Source organism: Saccostrea cucullata, unplaced genomic scaffold (genome assembly GCF_032062105.1).
Source record: "Saccostrea cucullata isolate Sc308-1 unplaced genomic scaffold, CSIRO_AGI_Scuc_v1 ctg1876, whole genome shotgun sequence".
NCBI classification, from domain to species: Eukaryota; Metazoa; Mollusca; class Bivalvia; order Ostreida; family Ostreidae; genus Saccostrea; species Saccostrea cuccullata.
This window is the reverse complement of record NW_026929714.1, coordinates 29,397-49,551: the sequence shown is the minus strand read 5'-3', so window position 1 is coordinate 49,551 and position 20,155 is coordinate 29,397. Positions and strand designations below refer to the sequence as shown.

The 20,155-nt window shown below is 33.5% G+C and overlaps 2 protein-coding genes across 2 annotated transcripts; both read left to right on the top strand.

Annotated features, from left to right (window-relative positions):
- Positions 1-8,393: 8,393 nt before the first annotated feature.
- On the top strand, positions 8,394-12,871 carry LOC134281985 (uncharacterized). The gene is made up of 2 exons (XM_062764426.1): positions 8,394-8,427; positions 9,590-12,871. Exon 2 carries the CDS (start codon positions 9,607-9,609, stop codon positions 11,446-11,448), a length of 1,842 nt encoding a protein of 613 aa, XP_062620410.1. The 5' UTR covers positions 8,394-8,427; positions 9,590-9,606; the 3' UTR covers positions 11,449-12,871.
- Positions 12,872-15,596: 2,725 nt separating this feature from the next.
- Positions 15,597-16,268, top strand: LOC134281991 (E3 ubiquitin-protein ligase TRIM45-like). Its single transcript, XM_062764432.1, has one exon. It carries the CDS (start codon positions 15,597-15,599, stop codon positions 16,266-16,268), a length of 672 nt encoding a protein of 223 aa, XP_062620416.1.
- Positions 16,269-20,155: the final 3,887 nt, after the last annotated feature.

Below are 20,155 nucleotides of genomic sequence, written 5' to 3'. Positions count from 1 at the left end.
CAAAAACTTCAATATTATGAATCCCTATACTAGTCCCAAGGTTGTAACATGGTGTGACCCGTGTAAGAGTGCTGTGGTAGAGATGTCGTGTAAAACATGCGGCGTCAACCTTTATAAGGCATGTGTCGGAAATAACCACATTTTATCGGAGTCCGTAGATAACAAAGTAGTCAAGTTTGAGTCTCCTTCCCTCTATCCTGGATGCTCCTTTCATGGACAATAACGATGTGAGATGTACTGTACAAACTGTGACTTACCTGTTTGGCATCTTGTCAACATTATAATCGTGATTTATCAAAAATCGAAATTCTGAAAGAAAAGATTAAAACAAAGCAAAATGAATTAAAGGAAATAATATATCCAACCTACCAGGGCATTGCATCAGATGTAAAAAAATGGAATAACGAAAAGACGGAGAAGGAATATGGAGATCTTTCAACAGCCATTGCATTCAAGAAGATAACCTGCACAAAGAAATTGACAAACTTTTCAATAAAACTAAAGCTAAAACAAATGAATTGAAAATCAAACAGTTAAACACTTTACAGAATCATTTGGAGGATATTAACAGGAAACTTAATGAGATCGATGATGAAATTGATTCAATTGATAACGCTTTAGTTTCCATATACTTATTCAACAATTTTACAAGAATAACTTGGTTCCAAAGTAGATCAACATAAAAGGCTTCCAAGTAAGCTTATCCCCAATGCACCCAAATTCACTCCAGGGAAAATTCAAAATGAAAAAAATTTCAAAATTTGTTTGAACTTTATCAGCATTTAATATTACAACAGAAAAGCATGGTTACAGCTTAAAAGTCACACATGAGCCAACAGAATCAGAAGCCGGATCCTCTTCTCAAGTCTCAGAGAATTTTCCAGCAGAAACACTCCAACAGATGAACATCAATCGCCAGATTTTGAATCTACGGCAATGTAGGATGTCCGAAGATATATTCCATCCAATGTACCAAAACTCCGTCAAGAGGGTCCTCTACAATACGCCAACGTACTAGTATTAAAAACATTCTCCCTCAGTTTTTTAAATACATTTTTCTTGACTTTGTAAACGTAAAAAAATGTTTTAATATTTAGAAAAGCAGTGAAGTGTGTTTTTAGAAAGGCATCAGCAATATGCATTACACTCAAAAATCGTTATTATGAGTATTTTATATGAAACAATGTCGCGTTAACGTTATCTCAGCGGCGATATCGAATCTGTCTTGCTGACCACTATCTCTATAGAGGTATTTTGCTCTTATAGACATGCTGCCTTGGTTCTTCCCTGGCAGCATTTTCACTTATCACTTACAGGGCATGACACGGAAATAAAGGTCATTTGCTTGTTTTACAAATTCATTAAGAATGCATAGTGTCAAACAGAACATTTGAAGTATGCAGTGGAACTAGATTTTCTCTGATCTAAGCATAATTATAGAAATGGCCGAGGGGGACTTTTAGAAACTACAAATTATTTCTATTCTCAGAGAAAGGTTTTTTATACCAGTGTTGATGTTTTTTTTAACGGGGTGTGTTAAAACATTGATATTCTTAATAATTCTTGTCATAGAGGGTGAGATGTTGTCAGTTTTAGAACACGAGTTTTAATGATATTGGTATTTTGAGGTGTAATTTATACCAGAAAATGAATAGAAACATGTAAATATGAACAAAAATAAAATGATTTTACTTTGTTATGCTGTATCTGTCACTTAGATAATACCAGTACCGATGACGTTTTAATTGGAGATTGATCATATTGTATAAAGAGGATTGATTGATTGTATGTTGTTTAACGTCTCTTGCGAGAATTTTTCACTCATATGGAGACGCCATCACTCTCCAAAGGAAAGCTGCAAATTTTGTCATTTACTTGGCACTTACAGCCATTGACACAGGAACTTGGTATATACGACCTAATCCGAACGACCCACGTCCAACAGTGGGATTCGAACCCGCGAGGTAAGAATCGATTGCTTACTTCGCGACTTTAGAGCAGATTGTCCTAGAAGTCACGTTCAAAGATACACAAGGGGGGGGGGGGTCAGAAGCAAATGCCGTGAATATCATTCATGATTCATATGCAGCGTAAGTTTATTTAACAGGTGTGCTTATTTAGTTTCATGAATTATTCTACAGTATAGTGATGGTGCATTTTTACATAAGAAACTTGTATTATTGAAATAAGCATAGTTGATGATAGTTTACGTTTTATTAGCAGCCTCGATAAATTATAAAAATTTCATGATTCGAATGTTTACTTAATCTACCTTCGTAAAAAAAAATGGAAATGTTAGTTCACATATTTATATCTGGGATTTACATGACTTAAACTTTAATAGAAAGATTAGTAAGAAATGTTTACAGATAAACTCAATTTGATAGGAATAACAAACAAAACCGTGTACAGAAATATTGCTTCATCAACCTCGATTGATAAGAACATGTTTGTATCACGTCTGACACATTGATAACGTAAGTGTCATGTGAGCGGTTAGTCGGTTAGGAGTGCAATCATAAAATAATGGTGACTTTTACATTCATTTTTTGTTTGTTTGTATATTGTTTAAAGTCCCTCTCGAGAATTTTTCACTCATATGGAGACGTCACTGTATGATGGTGAAGGGCTTCAAATTTTGACCTTTACTCGGTACTCAGGGCCATTGAGTAGTGAGGGGATCTTTATTGTGCCAACGCCTGCCGCTGACACTGGGCCTCGGTTTTTAAGGTCTCATCCGAAGCACAACTTTCACTTCAAAGTGCCGAGCGCATGGCGAAGGAAGTTGCTTCCCATTTTTTATCGACTTAGGTCAGTTGCGGCCCAGATACGAACTCACGACCTCGCGATCACGGAGCGAGCGATCTACCGACTGAGCTACCGTGAACGGTACGTCCATTTTTATACCAAAATTACAATGTTTGCACTTGTACGTAGACAGAACCCTAAGAAGGTTTTTAAGTATATCCCTTCCACAGCCAGGAAGGAAAACTCATTGATTAACTGATATTTTTAATTCTATAAATCTCAAAATTATGCTTGAAATCGAAAAAAAAACTTTTCATGCAAAAAATTTCATTTTGATGATGTAAATATTAAAAAACAACAATGCTTATTCATATTCACTATTAGGACAATTGTTGTTTTCTTCAAGGAGAAGAGGGCCAGCCAGAGAAAATAAACTTTACTTACCTGAAAAGTTAATAAACTTTACTTACCTGAAAAGTTGACAAGCAAAAAGAACACATTTGTCATTGCCCAAACTCAGTAATCCCATTTTGTGGGGAGGAATGGGTGGAGGTCAACTTTTTCAATACTTATTTCTTTCAGTACAATTTTTTTGCATACAATAATACATAATCCTTATATTTATTTACTGTAGCAAAAATTGGGGGGTGGGGGTGGGGGACAACAAGCCTTTCAATGAACATTTTCAATAGTGAAAGTTATGTTTGGAAAAGAGTAGCACTGTTGCTATGTGCCCGGGAAAAGCCCGTTATTTTCGTTGAATTAAATGTTGAGAGAAATATTCACATCGTAAAAGAGCTTCCGTACACTGTCCTAGAGTATTTTGTCAACTGAAAAAGTCAGCGCTCTTCGAAAAAGTCCACTTACAAACCATTACCAAGGATTGCTCTATCAACCTTGGTAGGTATTTATGTATCACTTCTGACACATTGATAACGTGAGTGTCATGTGAGCAGTTAGATTTTGGTCGTTAACTTAAGGAGTGTAATTATAAACTTTTAAGGATAACTTTCAAATTCACTTTTTGTATACCAAATATTCAATAGTTGTCCTTGAACATAGAATCCTAAATAATTTTAAGGAAATCCTTTACTTTATTAACCAGGAAGAATAACTCTTTGAATAATTATTTTCATTCAAATACAATTCAGCATAAATGATGTCAAACAAAGCAATTTAAATATGCAAAGAAACTGGAAACTGAAGTTTCTCTCACTTAAACTACCTGATCTATGAGGAATTTATCTAAATCTCAAATCATTTTGCTTTTCCAGAAGGAGATTTTTCCAGCATTGCTCTGTTTGGTTAATTTTGCAATTTCCAATACATTGGCTTTCAACTAGTTATTTACAGACCCTGAGACGTGCTACTACCCCACACGCTCGCTGCACGAACGGTACACGAACGCTACACGGTTTGCACGAAACGCTGCACGGTTTACACGAAACGCTACACGGTTTGCACGAAACGCTACACGGTTTACACGAAACGCTTTGCACGAAAGGCTGCACGGTTTACACGAAAGGCTGCACGAAACGCTTTGTATACGTTTCTCACACGCTTTGTGCACGATTCTCGCACGGTTTGGCCTCGGTTTGGATTTTTCTACTCGGAATATCCCGGGTATTTTTACCGCTTTATCATTAATTCAATGAAAATCGCTCAAAAACCACATTAAGCAGCTGTTTAAATTAAATTTAGTACACTTGTTTTACAAAAACCGATAGAAATATTCAATACTCTGACAGTTGTAATTAATTGATAAATAATTGTCAGTTCGAATTTATTTATTTATTATCCAACTGTTTAAAAACGAAATGCCGATATCGTAAATGACTGTTTAATAAAATACAATTTTTATATACAGGTATTATTCATTCATTTCAATGTAATATTTTTACGAGTATAATTTAATAAATTGATTTAATAAATTGAACACAAATTCGATTTCTCACCGCAGGAATATAAACTCATTGATTTTTAATAATATTGATTATATTGCATGTGTTTGATTTCCGTAGGCGGATTATTTTTTTTTATTTTGATTTTAAATTATAAATTAAATTTGCCTATATACTCTACTAACGATTTTTGAAACATTTTTAAAGATTTTTTTACGCAAGCATTATCAATAGGAGGGAAACCGGTAAAGGGCGTAAAGGGGGGGGGGGGGGTTAATGTGATCTATTAATCTATTCTATTCTCTTTCTCTTTTTACATGAAGCTTATCAAATTACATCAGTATACCCATCATACTGTAAAATCCTTCATTTCAAAACAGGACTAAAAGTATGTTTGTATGTGTACATTTATTAATAGTCGCGGCATTAGACTATACATTGTACATACAATATAGATCGATCTTTACACTGGCATTCAGGTATATTACAAGAAAACTGAAATATCTTAGATGAAATAAAAAGTACGTGATTTATTAAACAAATAATATACAATTATTCATGATTTACTCCTAAGCTTTTCTTACATGATATTCATATAAAGACTACCATATCAGTTCTGTTTATTTTACTGTTTACGGCTAGAAATTCGGATTTACAAATAAAAGATGAAATCCGCTGATTTATAAGTTGTACCCATCAAATACTTATAGAACCATTTTATTTTTTAAAAAAATCCAGTCGTAATTTCCAGGTGTCATTAAGCCGTGAACTCAACATGTACATATAGCAAAACAGGTTTTCATTTGCAATGCCCTCGGAGCCCGTGATCGCTGTTGTAAATGACCTTGATCACAGTTGAAAGGCGGAAAGAAGATTCCAATACATTTATAAGGGGTGTATCTGCGCATACATTTAACAACGAATTTAAACAAGAATAGAAAATAAAGCATTTAATTTAACTAACATTAGATTGAAAGCTACAACAAAAAATGAAAGACTGAACTGTCTAGTAATTTAATTTAACACCCCCCCCCCCCTCGTTTATAAAGATATGGTCGTCAGTGCACGTGAATTAAAATTATAAAATTCATTTTTTTGACAATAATGAGCAACAAGTTTTATGTATTAAAAGATATTAAATGACACATCGTTTCAAATGTAAAGACAAGAGCGGAGTCCTGATATATTTTTGATTTAAATTAAAAAAAGAATATTACCGGTATTTCTTTCTTTCTTTGAGAAAAAATGTTTAAGAAGCCACGATCGCGTTGATACATGTAGTATATTAAATACAATGCCCTTAAAATTGTTGTACATAGCTGATTTATTTGAACACATTTTCTATAGAAGGAAAAGAAATCAAACAAATATAAATCATACATTACCGTTTAATTTAATTTTGTTGTTCCATTTTTTTTTTGTTTTTACTCCTATAATATCACAAGCATAACTAATTCAATTATAAAATACTAATAGAATTTTACATCCTGACCCATCGGTAGCCATATTTAAAATGAAATGACTTCCGAATGAATCTTACACGATTCTTGCACGAAAGTCGCACGTTTCTCACACGGTTCTTACACGAAAGTCGCACGTTTCTCACACGCTTTTCGCACGCTCGCTACACGGTTTGCACGAAACGCTTTGGAGCTTACACGAAACGCTGCACGGTTTACACGAAACGCTACACGGTTTGCACGAAACGCTGCACGGTTTACACGAAACGCTACACGGTTTGCACGAAACGGAAAGCGCACGAAAGCCACACGCTTTTTTGGGGTAGTAGCACGTCTCAGGGTCTGTATATATATATACATGTAAACGATGTATTGTCAATTAAACAATGTTTATTTCCATTCTTGTGTTGATACGATATATCCCGTTGAGCTTGAAATGAAAAATACCAAAGAGTCTGATAAATATGTTTCATATCTAGGTATTTTACTTGAAAAGACGTTTATGGTAATCTAACAAATAAGCTTTATGATAAACGAGATGACTTTAACTTTTCAACCGTCAACTTCCTTACTTATACATCAATACACCTTCATCAACTGCATACGGAGTTTACAATGTACACATGTATATCTCTCAGTTGATTCGATTCGCAAGAACATGTTCTACGCAAGATCAATTTTTATAACGAGTACGTTATTGACAAACAAGTTATACAATACAATTCAATCAAGTTATGATTGAGTCTAATGCTTTTTCACACTCACCCGGAGTGTGTGTGTGTGTGTGTGTGGGGGGGGGGGGGGGGGTAATTGTTCTGCCGTACACTGAATTGTCGACGCGGGTATGTAAAGGCAGCACATGGATCAGAATTCGGCTAATTATCACTTTTTTATAATTATGTAACACTAATAAATCGGAAAAGTTAAGGATAAACTTTTGCTATAATTATGCATTCTATAGACTTCAAAGGCACTTATACTACAGGAGGCACTTCACCAAGACGTCACCACGTGACGTCTATAAATAGAAAATATGCCTTAATGAAAAAGTGAAAAGTTTAACACTACCCCAGGGATAATTAGTTTCCATTTGTAATAATAGTTATGTAAAAACATCTCTGTACCATGAAAAGTGCTGCTAGAATCGTACTCTCCTATTATAGAAGTAATTATTCAACAATTTCGGACGGAACCTTCCCAAAATTTTTACATATTGTTCATAACATTGAAAAAAAAGTATCAATTCCCGTAAACCATACGATTCTAGCAGCACTTTTCAAAAACAAAAGAATAAGAACTTTAGATAGAAACAAAAATTAAGTTTCAAGGTATGCGGCATAGTGTTGAACTTTTGCATCTTTTTTGTTACGAACGACAGAGGAAAGGCTGATCAGCATGTAAACACCCTCCCTGCTATAAATTCTACGAGGAAATTGCAAAATTATATTACCATACCTTATTCATACGCTTTATTCCCACAAGAATCACACATGATATTCATTCTAAATGCTTTTAAACTCCAATTTCTTGTGTTTGTTTACATCAATTCTCGTTACGATCCAGTTTCACTCTGCTACTGCATGATCAACAGTTATGACGTCACGGGTTTGGTATGTAACCCCTGTGATAACTACAGAGGCCCAGGAACGACAAAATTCCGTTTACAGTATGCCTCTGCATATTTTGATTCATTTTTACGACTTCAAATCAATCTTAGATATCGATTTTAAGAAATTATTATCTCTAAACCTCACGTCATATAGCTTACTATGACGTCATATCATATAGGCAAGTAGAATATTTGGTTGTAACCTTAACCTACCTGCGGACGTATATTCCAGTTATTTCCCGATCATGACAAGGAGCACAGGCAGGTGTGACCGTTTGGTAGGAGATACTCACTCCTCAATGGCATCTGATCCCGTATGTTATGTTATGGAGGGCCGTGTTTGCTGCCTTCTTAATTTGTAATGTTTAATGGACTTTTGAGCTTGTAAACTGCTTCTTACCTCCACACATTTTAATAAGTACAATAAAAATTTTGGTGCACAGATTCATATCTGGGATATACATGTACATGATTAAAACCTTAATTAAAAGATCAGTAGGAAATGTTTACACATAAACACAATTTAATATGAATAACAAAATAACGCGGGACTGGATCATTGCTTTATCAAGCTAGATAGATATTTATCTGTCTCAAACAACCTTTGTTGTATTTATGTATCACAGCTGACACATTGATAACGTGAGTGTCATGTGAGCTGCTATATTGTGTGATTTTCGTCGGTGATGAGTGCAGTCATAAAGTAAAGGTAGATTTCAAATTCTTTTTTTTTTATTGAAAAAGTGCACTATTTTTCCTTGTAAATTCCCTGAGTCTACAGGTTTTTCTTTTCTTTATATGGCAAAAGATTAAAATATTTTGATTGAGTACTAAACTCTATATTTCTGCAATAGTCTTCCCAATCTGTACGAATATTAACTTTTACAACGCTTTCTAAGTCAGCGGAAAGGGTATTACTGATAAATAGCTTAGCATTACAGTTTAGTCTACAACAAGAATGTCATATTACGAAAAATATCAATGATGGTAGTCTGGTCGTAAGACGTTCGTTTCTTACTCATGACCAGATTTCTAGTCTTGTTGACCGTTCTGTATATGAACCTACGACGCATAAATAGGTTTTGATAACCCTTCGCCATGCACCAGAAATAAGAATTAACAGTTAGAGGTCTTTTATATGACTTGGAACTATATGTCCCTTGTCATGATGGGCGTTGTTTAGATATTAACCTGATAGCTAAATTTCCCCGTAAGGTGAATATTTGTCTAATTCTGAAGCTCTTCACAGGCAAACAATATCGTCGCTACTGAGTGAACAAATCATTTAATTAATGTTGACGTCACACAAAACTGAAATTTCTCATGAATATCACAAAATATAAAGATGAACGATTTCATAATATATAGATGACTATAACAAAACTTACTATGCTGATTAATCGTCATTTAAAATTAACTTAGAAAAAAAAGAAAAAAAATTATTGCGGTGACTTCATTCTGCTACATTTGATGCTGATTGCATACAATGAGTGGTAGGTGAAGTAATATTCACAACTAAACTGTATTTCATAATTAAATAAGATCATTTAAAGATTGTGGGAAAGTTTCATTAAATTTCACTAAGTGGAATGAGAGATGTTGTGAATAAGAGATGGGTACCCCAAAGCGTAACAGACGGACGGACAGAAAGACAGACGAAAGAACAGACAGACCGACAACGATTAGTATATACAATCTCGCTTTTCAAGCGGGGGTATAATTAGGATCTCTTAAATTTACTTTCTAACTTCCACGTGAAAGAGGTACTTCCAAGCATTTATGAGATTAAACAAATCACAATCAAATTAATTTCTCAAATGACGATCATTCAAATATGTATAATCAAATACTAAACTTTTCATGTTTTTCAGATCCACAACGTCCGGTTATGGATACCCTTGATCAAGATATAATGCTCTGTTTTATGTGTAAGACGGCTGTCGTTCAGATGCACTGTGATACATGCGGTGTCAACCTGTGTAAGGCATGCGTTGGAGAACACATCTCAACTAGCAAATCTAAGAATCATAAAGTTGTAAAATTTCAGTCAAGGAAATTCACTCCTCTCTACCCTGGATGTGTCTCACATGGAGAAAAACGATGTGAAATGTACTGTAAGCACTGTGATATTCCTGTCTGTCACATTTGCATTGCATCTGATGAACACTTTCGACACAAATTATCAAACATCTTTAATGTTTTGGGCGAAAAGAGAGACTTTGTAAAGAAAACTCTAAATGAATTAAATGAGTTCATATATCCTACCTATCAGGACATTGCAGCTGATGTACAAAACAGAATACGTCAAATAGATGAGGAATATGAAGAACTTTCAACTACCATAACAAAACGTGGAGAAGACTTGCACAGAAAAATTGACAATCTCGTCAATAAATTTAAAGCTGAAATATGCGAAATGAAGACCTCACAGTTACACATCTTCGAAAATCATTTGGATGAAATCAACGAAAACATTGTTCAGATTAAAGGTGATATTGACACACTTGATAGTGCTGTAGACTCTAATGACCTGTCAATACTTTTAAGGGTGGACTGCAATGTAAATAAATATAAAAAGTTTCCACAAAACCTTTTACCCTCTGTTCCTAAATTCAATCCAGGCAAAATCAAAGGGAGAGAATTTTATAAAGTTTTTGGGGATTTATCATCAGTTTCTCTTACGGAGGAAGGGCCTAATTACAGATTAAAGAAAATAAAAGAATCACAGGACGTTGATGCCGTTGCTTTAGTCCAGCGAAAATCAAGGCACAATTTTTCCCCAACTACCGTCTCTCTGAATTCATCAGACGCTGCAGTTTCTCCACCAGACAAACAGGAATCATCAGAACATAAATCCCAAAACTTACGCAAATTGCTGCTTGATCCAGATATTTTCAGTGGAATGGAGTTTTTTGGCATCGAGACAAATATCGCATGTCTTGGTTATGACGAGTTTTGGAAATGTGGAGAAAGCAATACCATGTCACTGTACAGAATCAAACAAGGCTCTGTACTAAATATTAAGTCAATTAAAACAAAGTCAAGGAAAAACCCAACAGACATAGCAATTGCAAGAGATGGATATCTACTTTATACCGATTACCAGAGCAAAACTGTGAACATTCTATGTGAAAAAGATTATGTGTTGATCAAATTGAAGACCTGGAGACCTCAGGCTGTCTGTACAAGCTCCGCTGGTGACGTTTTGGTTACCATGGAAAGTGATGATAAAACACAATCAAAAGTTGTGCGGTATAATGTTTTCATAGAAAGAACTCCACATCCCTTCGCTGGAGAGAAACAAAACATTCAGTTTGATGATAAAGGTTTACCTCTTTATTCCTCTCGTTGTTCTGATAAATACATATGCGAGAACAATAACCATGATATCTGTGTATCTGACTGTGGAGCTAAAGCAGTAGTGGTAGTAAATCAGGCAGGAAAACGGAGATTCAAATATACTGGCATTTTTTCTGGTCCAGATAGCAAACCATTCAATCCAAAAGGAATCACAACAGACAGTCAATGTAACATTCTTATAGCTGATCATGATAATTTTTGTGTCCAGGTTATGGACCAAGATGGACAGTTTCTAAAGTCCATAAGTCTACGAGTTCATAAACCATATGGATTGTCTACAGATTCAGACGATAATCTTTTTGTTGCTGTAACAGATTTAAAAGCATTTTTCCCACTAAGCCACGTGAAGAAAATCAAATACTTGCAGTGAAAAATAATTATGCAATTAAAAATATATTCAAAACACCTGAAAATGCAAAAACAGACTTAAAAATATTTTTTCAAATCATTAATATTGTTGATACAATGATTTTTATTGTAAAAAGTTACGACATCTATGGATCTCAAGCTTTAAAATTGTTCATGGGTTGCAATGTTTACCTGACCGAGTCAATTGGCATACAGGAAATTTGTCAGTTTGCAAGAAGATTTTGCTCCTCCATTTTATCAGGTCACCCCTCTAGTGATTTTTGACCCACTTTAGCATACCATTTTTGATGTTTTGAGAGTTTCATATTTACTCCTCCACATTCATTTTGTAATCAGAACAACACTACTGTGATTCTTGAATATCACCATGCAAGTGTGTCTTATTACGGTCGAAATGAGATTGCACATTTTAAATTTAAGGTTATGAAAACTGCAATGAAAATATGCCTCAATTTTTTTTCAAACCCGGCTTGTTTCATTTTCTTGTACTTTCTCTATAAAATAAATGTTTGTCCCACTCCTTAGGGTCAGAAAAACTGTATGTTAAAATACCGAGAAACATCATCTCAGTAATGCTTCATTCTCCTCCATGGCACCTGATCCAACCTCTGATGATCTGGAGGTCGGCATTTGCTCTACTTATATTTTGTATGTTCTGACATAGCGATAAAATTGGACTTTTATTTATTTATACATTATTAATTGATTGATTTCTACATTAATAATTATTCATTAAATTTTTATCAGAAGAAAAGTATTTTTGAGTTGATTAAAAAATGAATAAGCACCTATTCATTGATAATCTGCCATTTCAAAATGCCTTTATAATTTTTTCCCGAACCATTAACTGACATCTGCTTTACATAGCAGCATGGGATTAGGTGTGTAGGAAAATTATAGATTTCCTGCCAACAGGACAACTGTTCTACTCGTTGTTGTACGAGGGTTGATCCAAATGCAATGTCTTTACAGCTGTAGAATCTATAATAGTCGAAAATGCGCGGCAACGTTGAGGGTTATTAAGCAGTGAGAGATCTTTTTTGTATTAGTATCTAAAACTGCAAGAAGTATCGGTTTAGATGTATTTTGTTTCATTAAAAGTACCTATCTTCAATCCCCACAGTTACATTCATACCTGTTATGATCAACGCCTTACCCTGAATCGTTAGAGTGAATACTCTGACTGCTACGCAACGTAAGCGACAAAATGAAAAGACCCTTAAGCAATCATGCTTTTTGTTGAATACATTCTATATCTTGGGAATGCATTTCACAACATATGATGGTTTTATGAAGGATTTCTTCAAGTTGAAACAAACTCTGGACACTACTTTTCTGAGCTGTATCTTCTTAGCCATTTTTCTTTTCAATAAAGATTTTTAAATTGTTTTAGTGATTTATTCTGATGAGGATTTTCTATCATTCTGACCAGCTTACATTTGATTCAACTTTTGATCGAAATCAACAAAAATTAAAATCCTTCGACAGTAAACTGAATAACTTTTTTGCCCTTTTTCCCTGACAAAAAATTGAATAAGAGTAAAACAACGTTTACTTGTTATTGATATATACATTTGAATAAAATTACCGAATTACCATACATTATTCATACTATATTCATTACTGTTATAAAAGCACATTTAATGAGCATTATAAACAATTCAGAACAGATGATACAAGCAAAGAATGGATGTCCGGATTGGAATATATTTTTTGGCTTAATTTCATTGCAAATGATGCAAATAATAAATTTCTAGAAAATAAAGAAATTGTAAAGCTTCTGTGATGTTCAAAGGTATGCTCTGTTGAAACCATTCTTATCAATCTATACAAATGTTTTTAACTTCAAATTTAATTTTTGTTCAAATTTGAATAAAAAATTTAAAAATTTGAAAGTTATTCAATTAACACATTTGAACATGACCCAACTTGTTATATTCATTTTTTTGACAAAAGTTTGTTTGTATCATGTGTCCTTAAGTCTAAAAAGAAATACTATAAATAAATAAATAAATGAATAAATAAATAAATAAATATTTACATTTGTTTTCCCTTATGTAAAACTATTTGAACAAGGTGATTTTACATCTCTGTTAAACAAATTCGTCATGTGACCATAAAGTGATTGTTTAGTCATAAACGATTTACGTAGTTTAATATTGACGTCATAAGCGATCACCGTTATAAACATATTCAATTTATACCGTTGATCTTGATCATTAGTTTTGACAAAAAACGTTATGGGTTTCAAACTATAGTTAAGTACGTTACTATCTGTAATAAATAAGTCTCAAATATAAATATATATATAATATAAGTAATAAGGTATCATTTTATTAGTTTTATTGGGATGTAAAATGGGTTGGCACATGATCAAATCTTCCATAAAGCCCGAAGGCGTATTTCTTAAATATAAATGGAAGTTCCTCTTCTATTGGACATTTGCCAAATCATACAGAGAATCCTCTAGGTCATGTATAAACATATTTGTTACGATGTCAAATGACCCTGTTTATCACAAGACGGTCATTTTTTTCTTTTTTGAAATGTTTCACATAAATTGCTTCGGCGCAGGTTATAAACACAATTATTATTAACATTTTGTCACATAAATAAACTCGTTTATCCTTGTGAAACCAAAATGTGCTTGGAAAAAGTACTATTTCTTTGGAACAATTTATTTTAATCTAACTTTTTAATTCTGTTTTAAAACAAAACCATTATAAACTTTTCCCAAGCAGGATTCAGTTAGAGGGGAAACCCGTACATATTTCCACAAAAGATATTAAAAATCCTAATTAACAGCCTGCACCAGGGTCTTTTATACACTAAAATAATTCGGATATATTAGACTCTGAAAAAAATGATACAACCACGTTTATTTTACACTAGAATTCTGCAATTTCATATGCAAATTGAAATAAGATGTAAAGTATATGACACTCTCCCGGCCATCATTACAGTTCAAATATGTAGTGACGGGACGTCATATCTAATTATGACGTCATACATTTGTAGTTCAGAGAGGTTCATGCAGAGAGTACACTACAATATTCTCTGGGAAGCCTTATCGTACCTGCAGGAGAAAAGGAAAATACATTTTCGTGGCGAGTTCTGATTCCAAGGAGACTTACTGAAACATTAAAGTAATCCAAGTGTTCCTCATTTCCTATCTATAAATATTGCAAAAGTATGTTGTTTATTGATATCCATAATATCAAATGTTATTTCAATATTAATTTAAAAGTAAAGGTGAATTATAAATTCTTCACTTTGAGATGCCCCCTTTATTTAAAAAGTGTGGAGTCTAACGTCTGTTGTCCACTGAACGCTATTCCGCAAATATCCATTAGTGAGTACATTTTTTTTTTTAGAGAGAAGTGTTAATCTTTGCAAAATATTTTCAATTACTAATGTTTATACCTGTCAATAAACCTTATGCACTTAAATCCTTAAAAACTAACAACTTGTTTGAGTATTTGTACATGCTTGAATTAATTTTTCAATCTTCATGTAGTATGAAGGATATTTTGACTAAAGGAATCTAAATACGTAATTTTCACCTTGTTATATTGATAAATGTTTAGATAAACAATCTTCATCTAATAGGATTTATATAATAAGTTTTTAAAATACTTTTTTGCATTACAGAACTATTTTTAAACTTTATGAAATGTCCACTTTTTAAGTTTAAGAGTTAACCATAAGTATCCATTACTTAAAATGAAATGTGAAAGGGGAAAAATCCACAACTACATGTAATGAATTACCAATGAATCCCAGCAAATAAAATTTATCATTGAGTCGACTGCTGACTGATGTTTGTTTTAAATACCTATTGTTATTACCATAAATTATACCTGATTTGACGGCGGGTTTTCCCTGTTATTTCCCGATCATGACAAGGGGCACTCTGCGGTCGTGACCGGTCAGCAGGGGATGCTCACTCCTCCATGGCCTGATCCCACCTCTTATGTTTTGAAGATCCGCGTTTGCTCTGCCTATTTTTTTACTGTTTAATGGATTTTGATCATGAATACTGTTTGTTATCTCCAAATCATTCATAATATTACTAAAATGAAAATCAATTTTATAGCTTTCAATTAAAAACAACAAGTACTTTTATGACAGTTCCGTAAGATCTAAGTGATGTATCCCCGTACCACTGCCCAGGACCTGATGCGATGTGATCTGTGTGAGACTATAGTACAGATGCACAGTGATACATGCCTCGCCAATCTGTGTAAGCCCTGTGTTGGAGAACACATTTCAAAAGAGGATTTCAAGGATCACAAGGTGGTCAATTTTCAGAATAGGAATACTACTGTACTCTATCCTGATTGTACCACACATGAGAAAGAAAAATGTGCAATGTATTGCAAACACTGTGATATTCCCGTCTGTCATAGTTGCTTAGCAACTAATAATCACAAAAGTCATACGTTAACAAAAACCTTGCAAGTTCTTAGTGAAAAGCAAGATATGATAAAAAAGGACCAAATTGAATTTCAAAAAAGAATCTATTCAACATACAAGGAAATTGCCTCTGATGTTCAGAACAAAATAAGTCAGTTAGAGAAGGAATATGAAGATTTCTCAACAACCATAACACAACATGAAAAAAACCTGCACGAGAAAATTGAGCAACATGTCTCGAAACTCAAATCTGAAGCTGACGGAATGAGAGTGTCACAGTTACAAACATTAAAAAAAACAGAACACATCTCAAAATATTACTTCAATACTGGATTCCCTCCACGAGTCCCACCTAAACCACAAACGACGAACTTGCTGCCATCTTCAGGCAAACAGAAATTATAGAAACTTCTTCCCCTCTGTCACTTGAAAACAAGTCACCAGAAATCGAATCTCCTGTCCCAGCCATACAGAAATCAGTAGAAGTTGAATACCCTATTTATTTTCTCATTGGAGATTATAATAATTACTGCGTGCACATTTTAGACACAATGGCGATTTTCGACGTTTCATTGAGTTTAAGTATCGACCTTATAGGATGTGTATAGATTCAGATGTCAATCTCTTTCTAGCTGCCGCAGAATTTAAAAAATGCAAAAAGTTAAAGTTAAATTGTTACGTTGAAATGGATCATGCATTTTCTTGAAATATTTCCGATTCTAGATAAAAAGGTTACGCAAACGCATGAATGATGGATTTTTTGATTTGTGTATATTGTTTGTTATGAGGTTTATTTTTTTGTAATATATATGTTTATTATGCTTAGAATATAATTAAACATATTTAAACCAGAAATATATTATCCTCATGGACTTTCATTACATTAGCCTTGCCAAAAATACAAAACCATGGAATAAAGTGTTCGGTCAGAAAAGAAACACTTCAACTACATTAACAATTGATTAAGTTACTGCGATATCACTTACGTTTCTATTATTTCTTCCTGATGATTTAGGTGAAGATGAAGAATATCAATCTGATTGAAGTCATCAAACTAATTTTTCCTGGTCTGACAAGAACCGTGGTAATAAGAGATAATCATTTTTTGTCATAGGTATTTTCTGGATAAGACACCGAACTCAATTAAGAAATGAATTTAATTTTTATGTAACAAGTGAGAGAAATATCAATTCAATTTCAAATGATTGGGATGAAGCACTTACGAATCTAAAGGATGAGGGTTTACATTCCAGTTACGCTTCACGCCGACATGTTTCATGAAGCGCGTTAGCGCTTAATGGTTAATATGTCGGCGTGAAACGTTGTAGTTCATATACCTCATAAATCTTCAAAAATTAAATTCATATTTTATATTTATATTATTTTTCTGATGAGGTGTCACAAAATTCCTGCCATTCAACTGTCAGTTTAAAGCAAAACAGTTTGCACTATACTTTTGACAAGTGTGGTACTATGACGTAACAATTGAGATATTCATGATCACCCATGGTATAGTTCATCAGAAAATTTACAATGCCGGCGTTAAGGTAAGTCACTCGTCAGCTTTTTAGAAAAGTTCACGCAGAACCTCTTACTTAAAAAATATTTATTAAAATTCAATTTTTATAAAATATTTATATTCAACAATGTATATTTTTTAACATTCATCGAAAAAAATGCTTAAAAATCTACAAAGAAGCAAAATTAGTGAGGGACTATTTTTTATGGTGGAAGGATATTCAACAGAAATTTCTGCAAATCTGCACATTTATTAAATTTAATGTCTTGAAACTTTAGCCTCACATACTTTTACTCGGTGAATATTTCCCGTCATGCTTTTGCAGGAATATTTAATATAGGTCTTAATTTATATTTTTAGAACAAGTTTTACGCCTTCCTTCAACAAACTTTGCCAAGAAGTGAAGATATATTAAAGAAGTCAAGATAAAATTTATACCATTTTTTGCCTGAAAATCACATATTTTGACCAATATTTCAAAATTAACATCACTGACCCCAACTTTTTCTCTCATTATTTTAAACTACTAGATACTTGTGACTGTTTAGCACTTAACTCCTAAAAAACTTAATATAAGAAAATATTTTATTGCCTATTTAGTTTTTTAATACCCCAAATATGTTAATTTTTAGTGCAAAAAGGTCACACAATAATAAACGCGCATTAATTTGCAAGATTTGTTCAGTGATAAATATTATTCAAACTATTTTATGTAAAATAAGATTAAATTTATTAACGTAGTAACATCTGATAAAATAAAATTAAAGATAAAGTAATAAATCAAAGAGTTAAGATTTAAGTGCAAAAAGGTCAACTTAATTGTACCATAGATCAGTAAGATGCACACTGACCCCCTATTTTCTCTGTGATTTTGAGTCATACTATATGAGGACTTATCCAAAATATACTTCCCAAAAAATCCTTGATATAACAAATTTGAGGAGTGACTTACCTTAAGCGTTGTAGTTCATGTACCTCGTGAATCTTCAAAAATGAAATTCATTTCTCATATCTTCATAATTATTCTGATGAGGTGTCACAAAATTTCTGCTATTCAACTGTCATTTTTAGCTCACCTGAGCCGAAGGCTCAAGTGAGCTTTTCTGATCACATTTTATCCGACGTCCGTCTGTCCGTCTGTCTGTCTGTAAACTTTTCACATTTTCGACTTCATCTCAAGAACCGCTGGGCCAATTTCAACCAAACTTGCCACAATGTATCCTTGGGTGAAGGGGATTCAAATTTGTTCAAATAAAGGGCCACGCCCTCATTCAAGGGGAGATAATTGGGAATTAAAGAAAATTTGGTGGCATATTTTCAAAATCTTCTTCTCAAGAACCACTGTGCCAGGAAAGATGAAACTTATGGGGAAACATCCTCAGGTAGTGTAGATTTATCATGACCCCCCGGGGTAGGGCGGGGCCAAAATGGACGACCAAACTTTTACATAGAAATATATAGGAAAAATTCTTTAAAAATCTTCTCAAGAATGACAAAGCCATAATTCATCATATTCTTATGGAAGCATGCTCAGGTAGTATAGATTCAAATGTGTTCAAATCATGACCCCACGGGGAAGGGCGGGGCCAAAATGGCCGACCAAAGTTTTACATAGAAATATATGGGAAAATTCTTTAAAAATCTTCTACTCAAGAATGACAAAGCCATAATCCATCATATTTATATGGGAGCATGCTCAGGTAGTGTAGATTCAAATTTGTTCAAATCATGACCCCCGGGGTAGGGCGGGGCCAAAATGGCCGACCAAAATTTTACATAGGATATAAAGGAAAATTCTTGAAAAATCTTCTTCTCAAAAATGACAAAGCCATAATTCATCATATTTATATGGAAGCATGCTCATGTAGTATAGATTCAAATTTGTTCAAATCATGACCCCCAGGGGTAGGGCGGGGCCAAAATGGCCGACCAAAGTTTTACATAGAAATATATAGGGAATTCTTTAAAAATCTTCTTCTCAAGAATGACAAAGCCATAATTCATCATATTTATATGGGAGCATGCTCAGGTAGTTTAGGTTCAAGTTTGTTCAAATCATGACCCCCGGGGGTAGGGCGGTGACCAAAATGGCCGACCAAAGTATTGCATAGAAATATATAGGAAAATTCTTTAAAAATCTTCTTCTCAAGAATGACAAAGCCATAATTCATCATATTTATATGGGAGCGTGCTCAGGTAGTTTAGATTCCAGTTTGTTCAAGTCATGACCCCCGGGGGTAGGGCGGGGCCAAAATGGCCGACAAAAATTTTCCAAAGAAATATATATAAAATACTTTAAAATCTCCTTATCACGAATGACAAAGCCATAATTCATCATATTTATATGGAAGCATGCTCAAGTAGTGTAGATTCAAATTTGTTCAAATCATGACCCCCGGGGTAGGGCAAGGCCAAAATGGCCGACCAAAATTTTTAAAGAAAAGTATTTGGAAATGTAAATATATATAGATAAACAGTATCATAAAGCTTAGGTATTTTTTTTTATTTGTAAAGATAACATTTATTTATAATGACTATTATGTCAATTATGTATGGGCTACACTGCAAATGAAATTCTAAAAACATACTTTATTGAGTACATTTAAACGGTGACATTTTGTAATGTATTTAGGGAATAAAAGTGTTATCCTGTCACGTTGTCAAAATATACTAAAACGATATTCTGTCACAGTGTAAAAAATTCAGAAAATCACAAAGATCCATTTTGCTTTCAATCATCAAGAGTATTAAATAAAATAACTCTATGACCCGT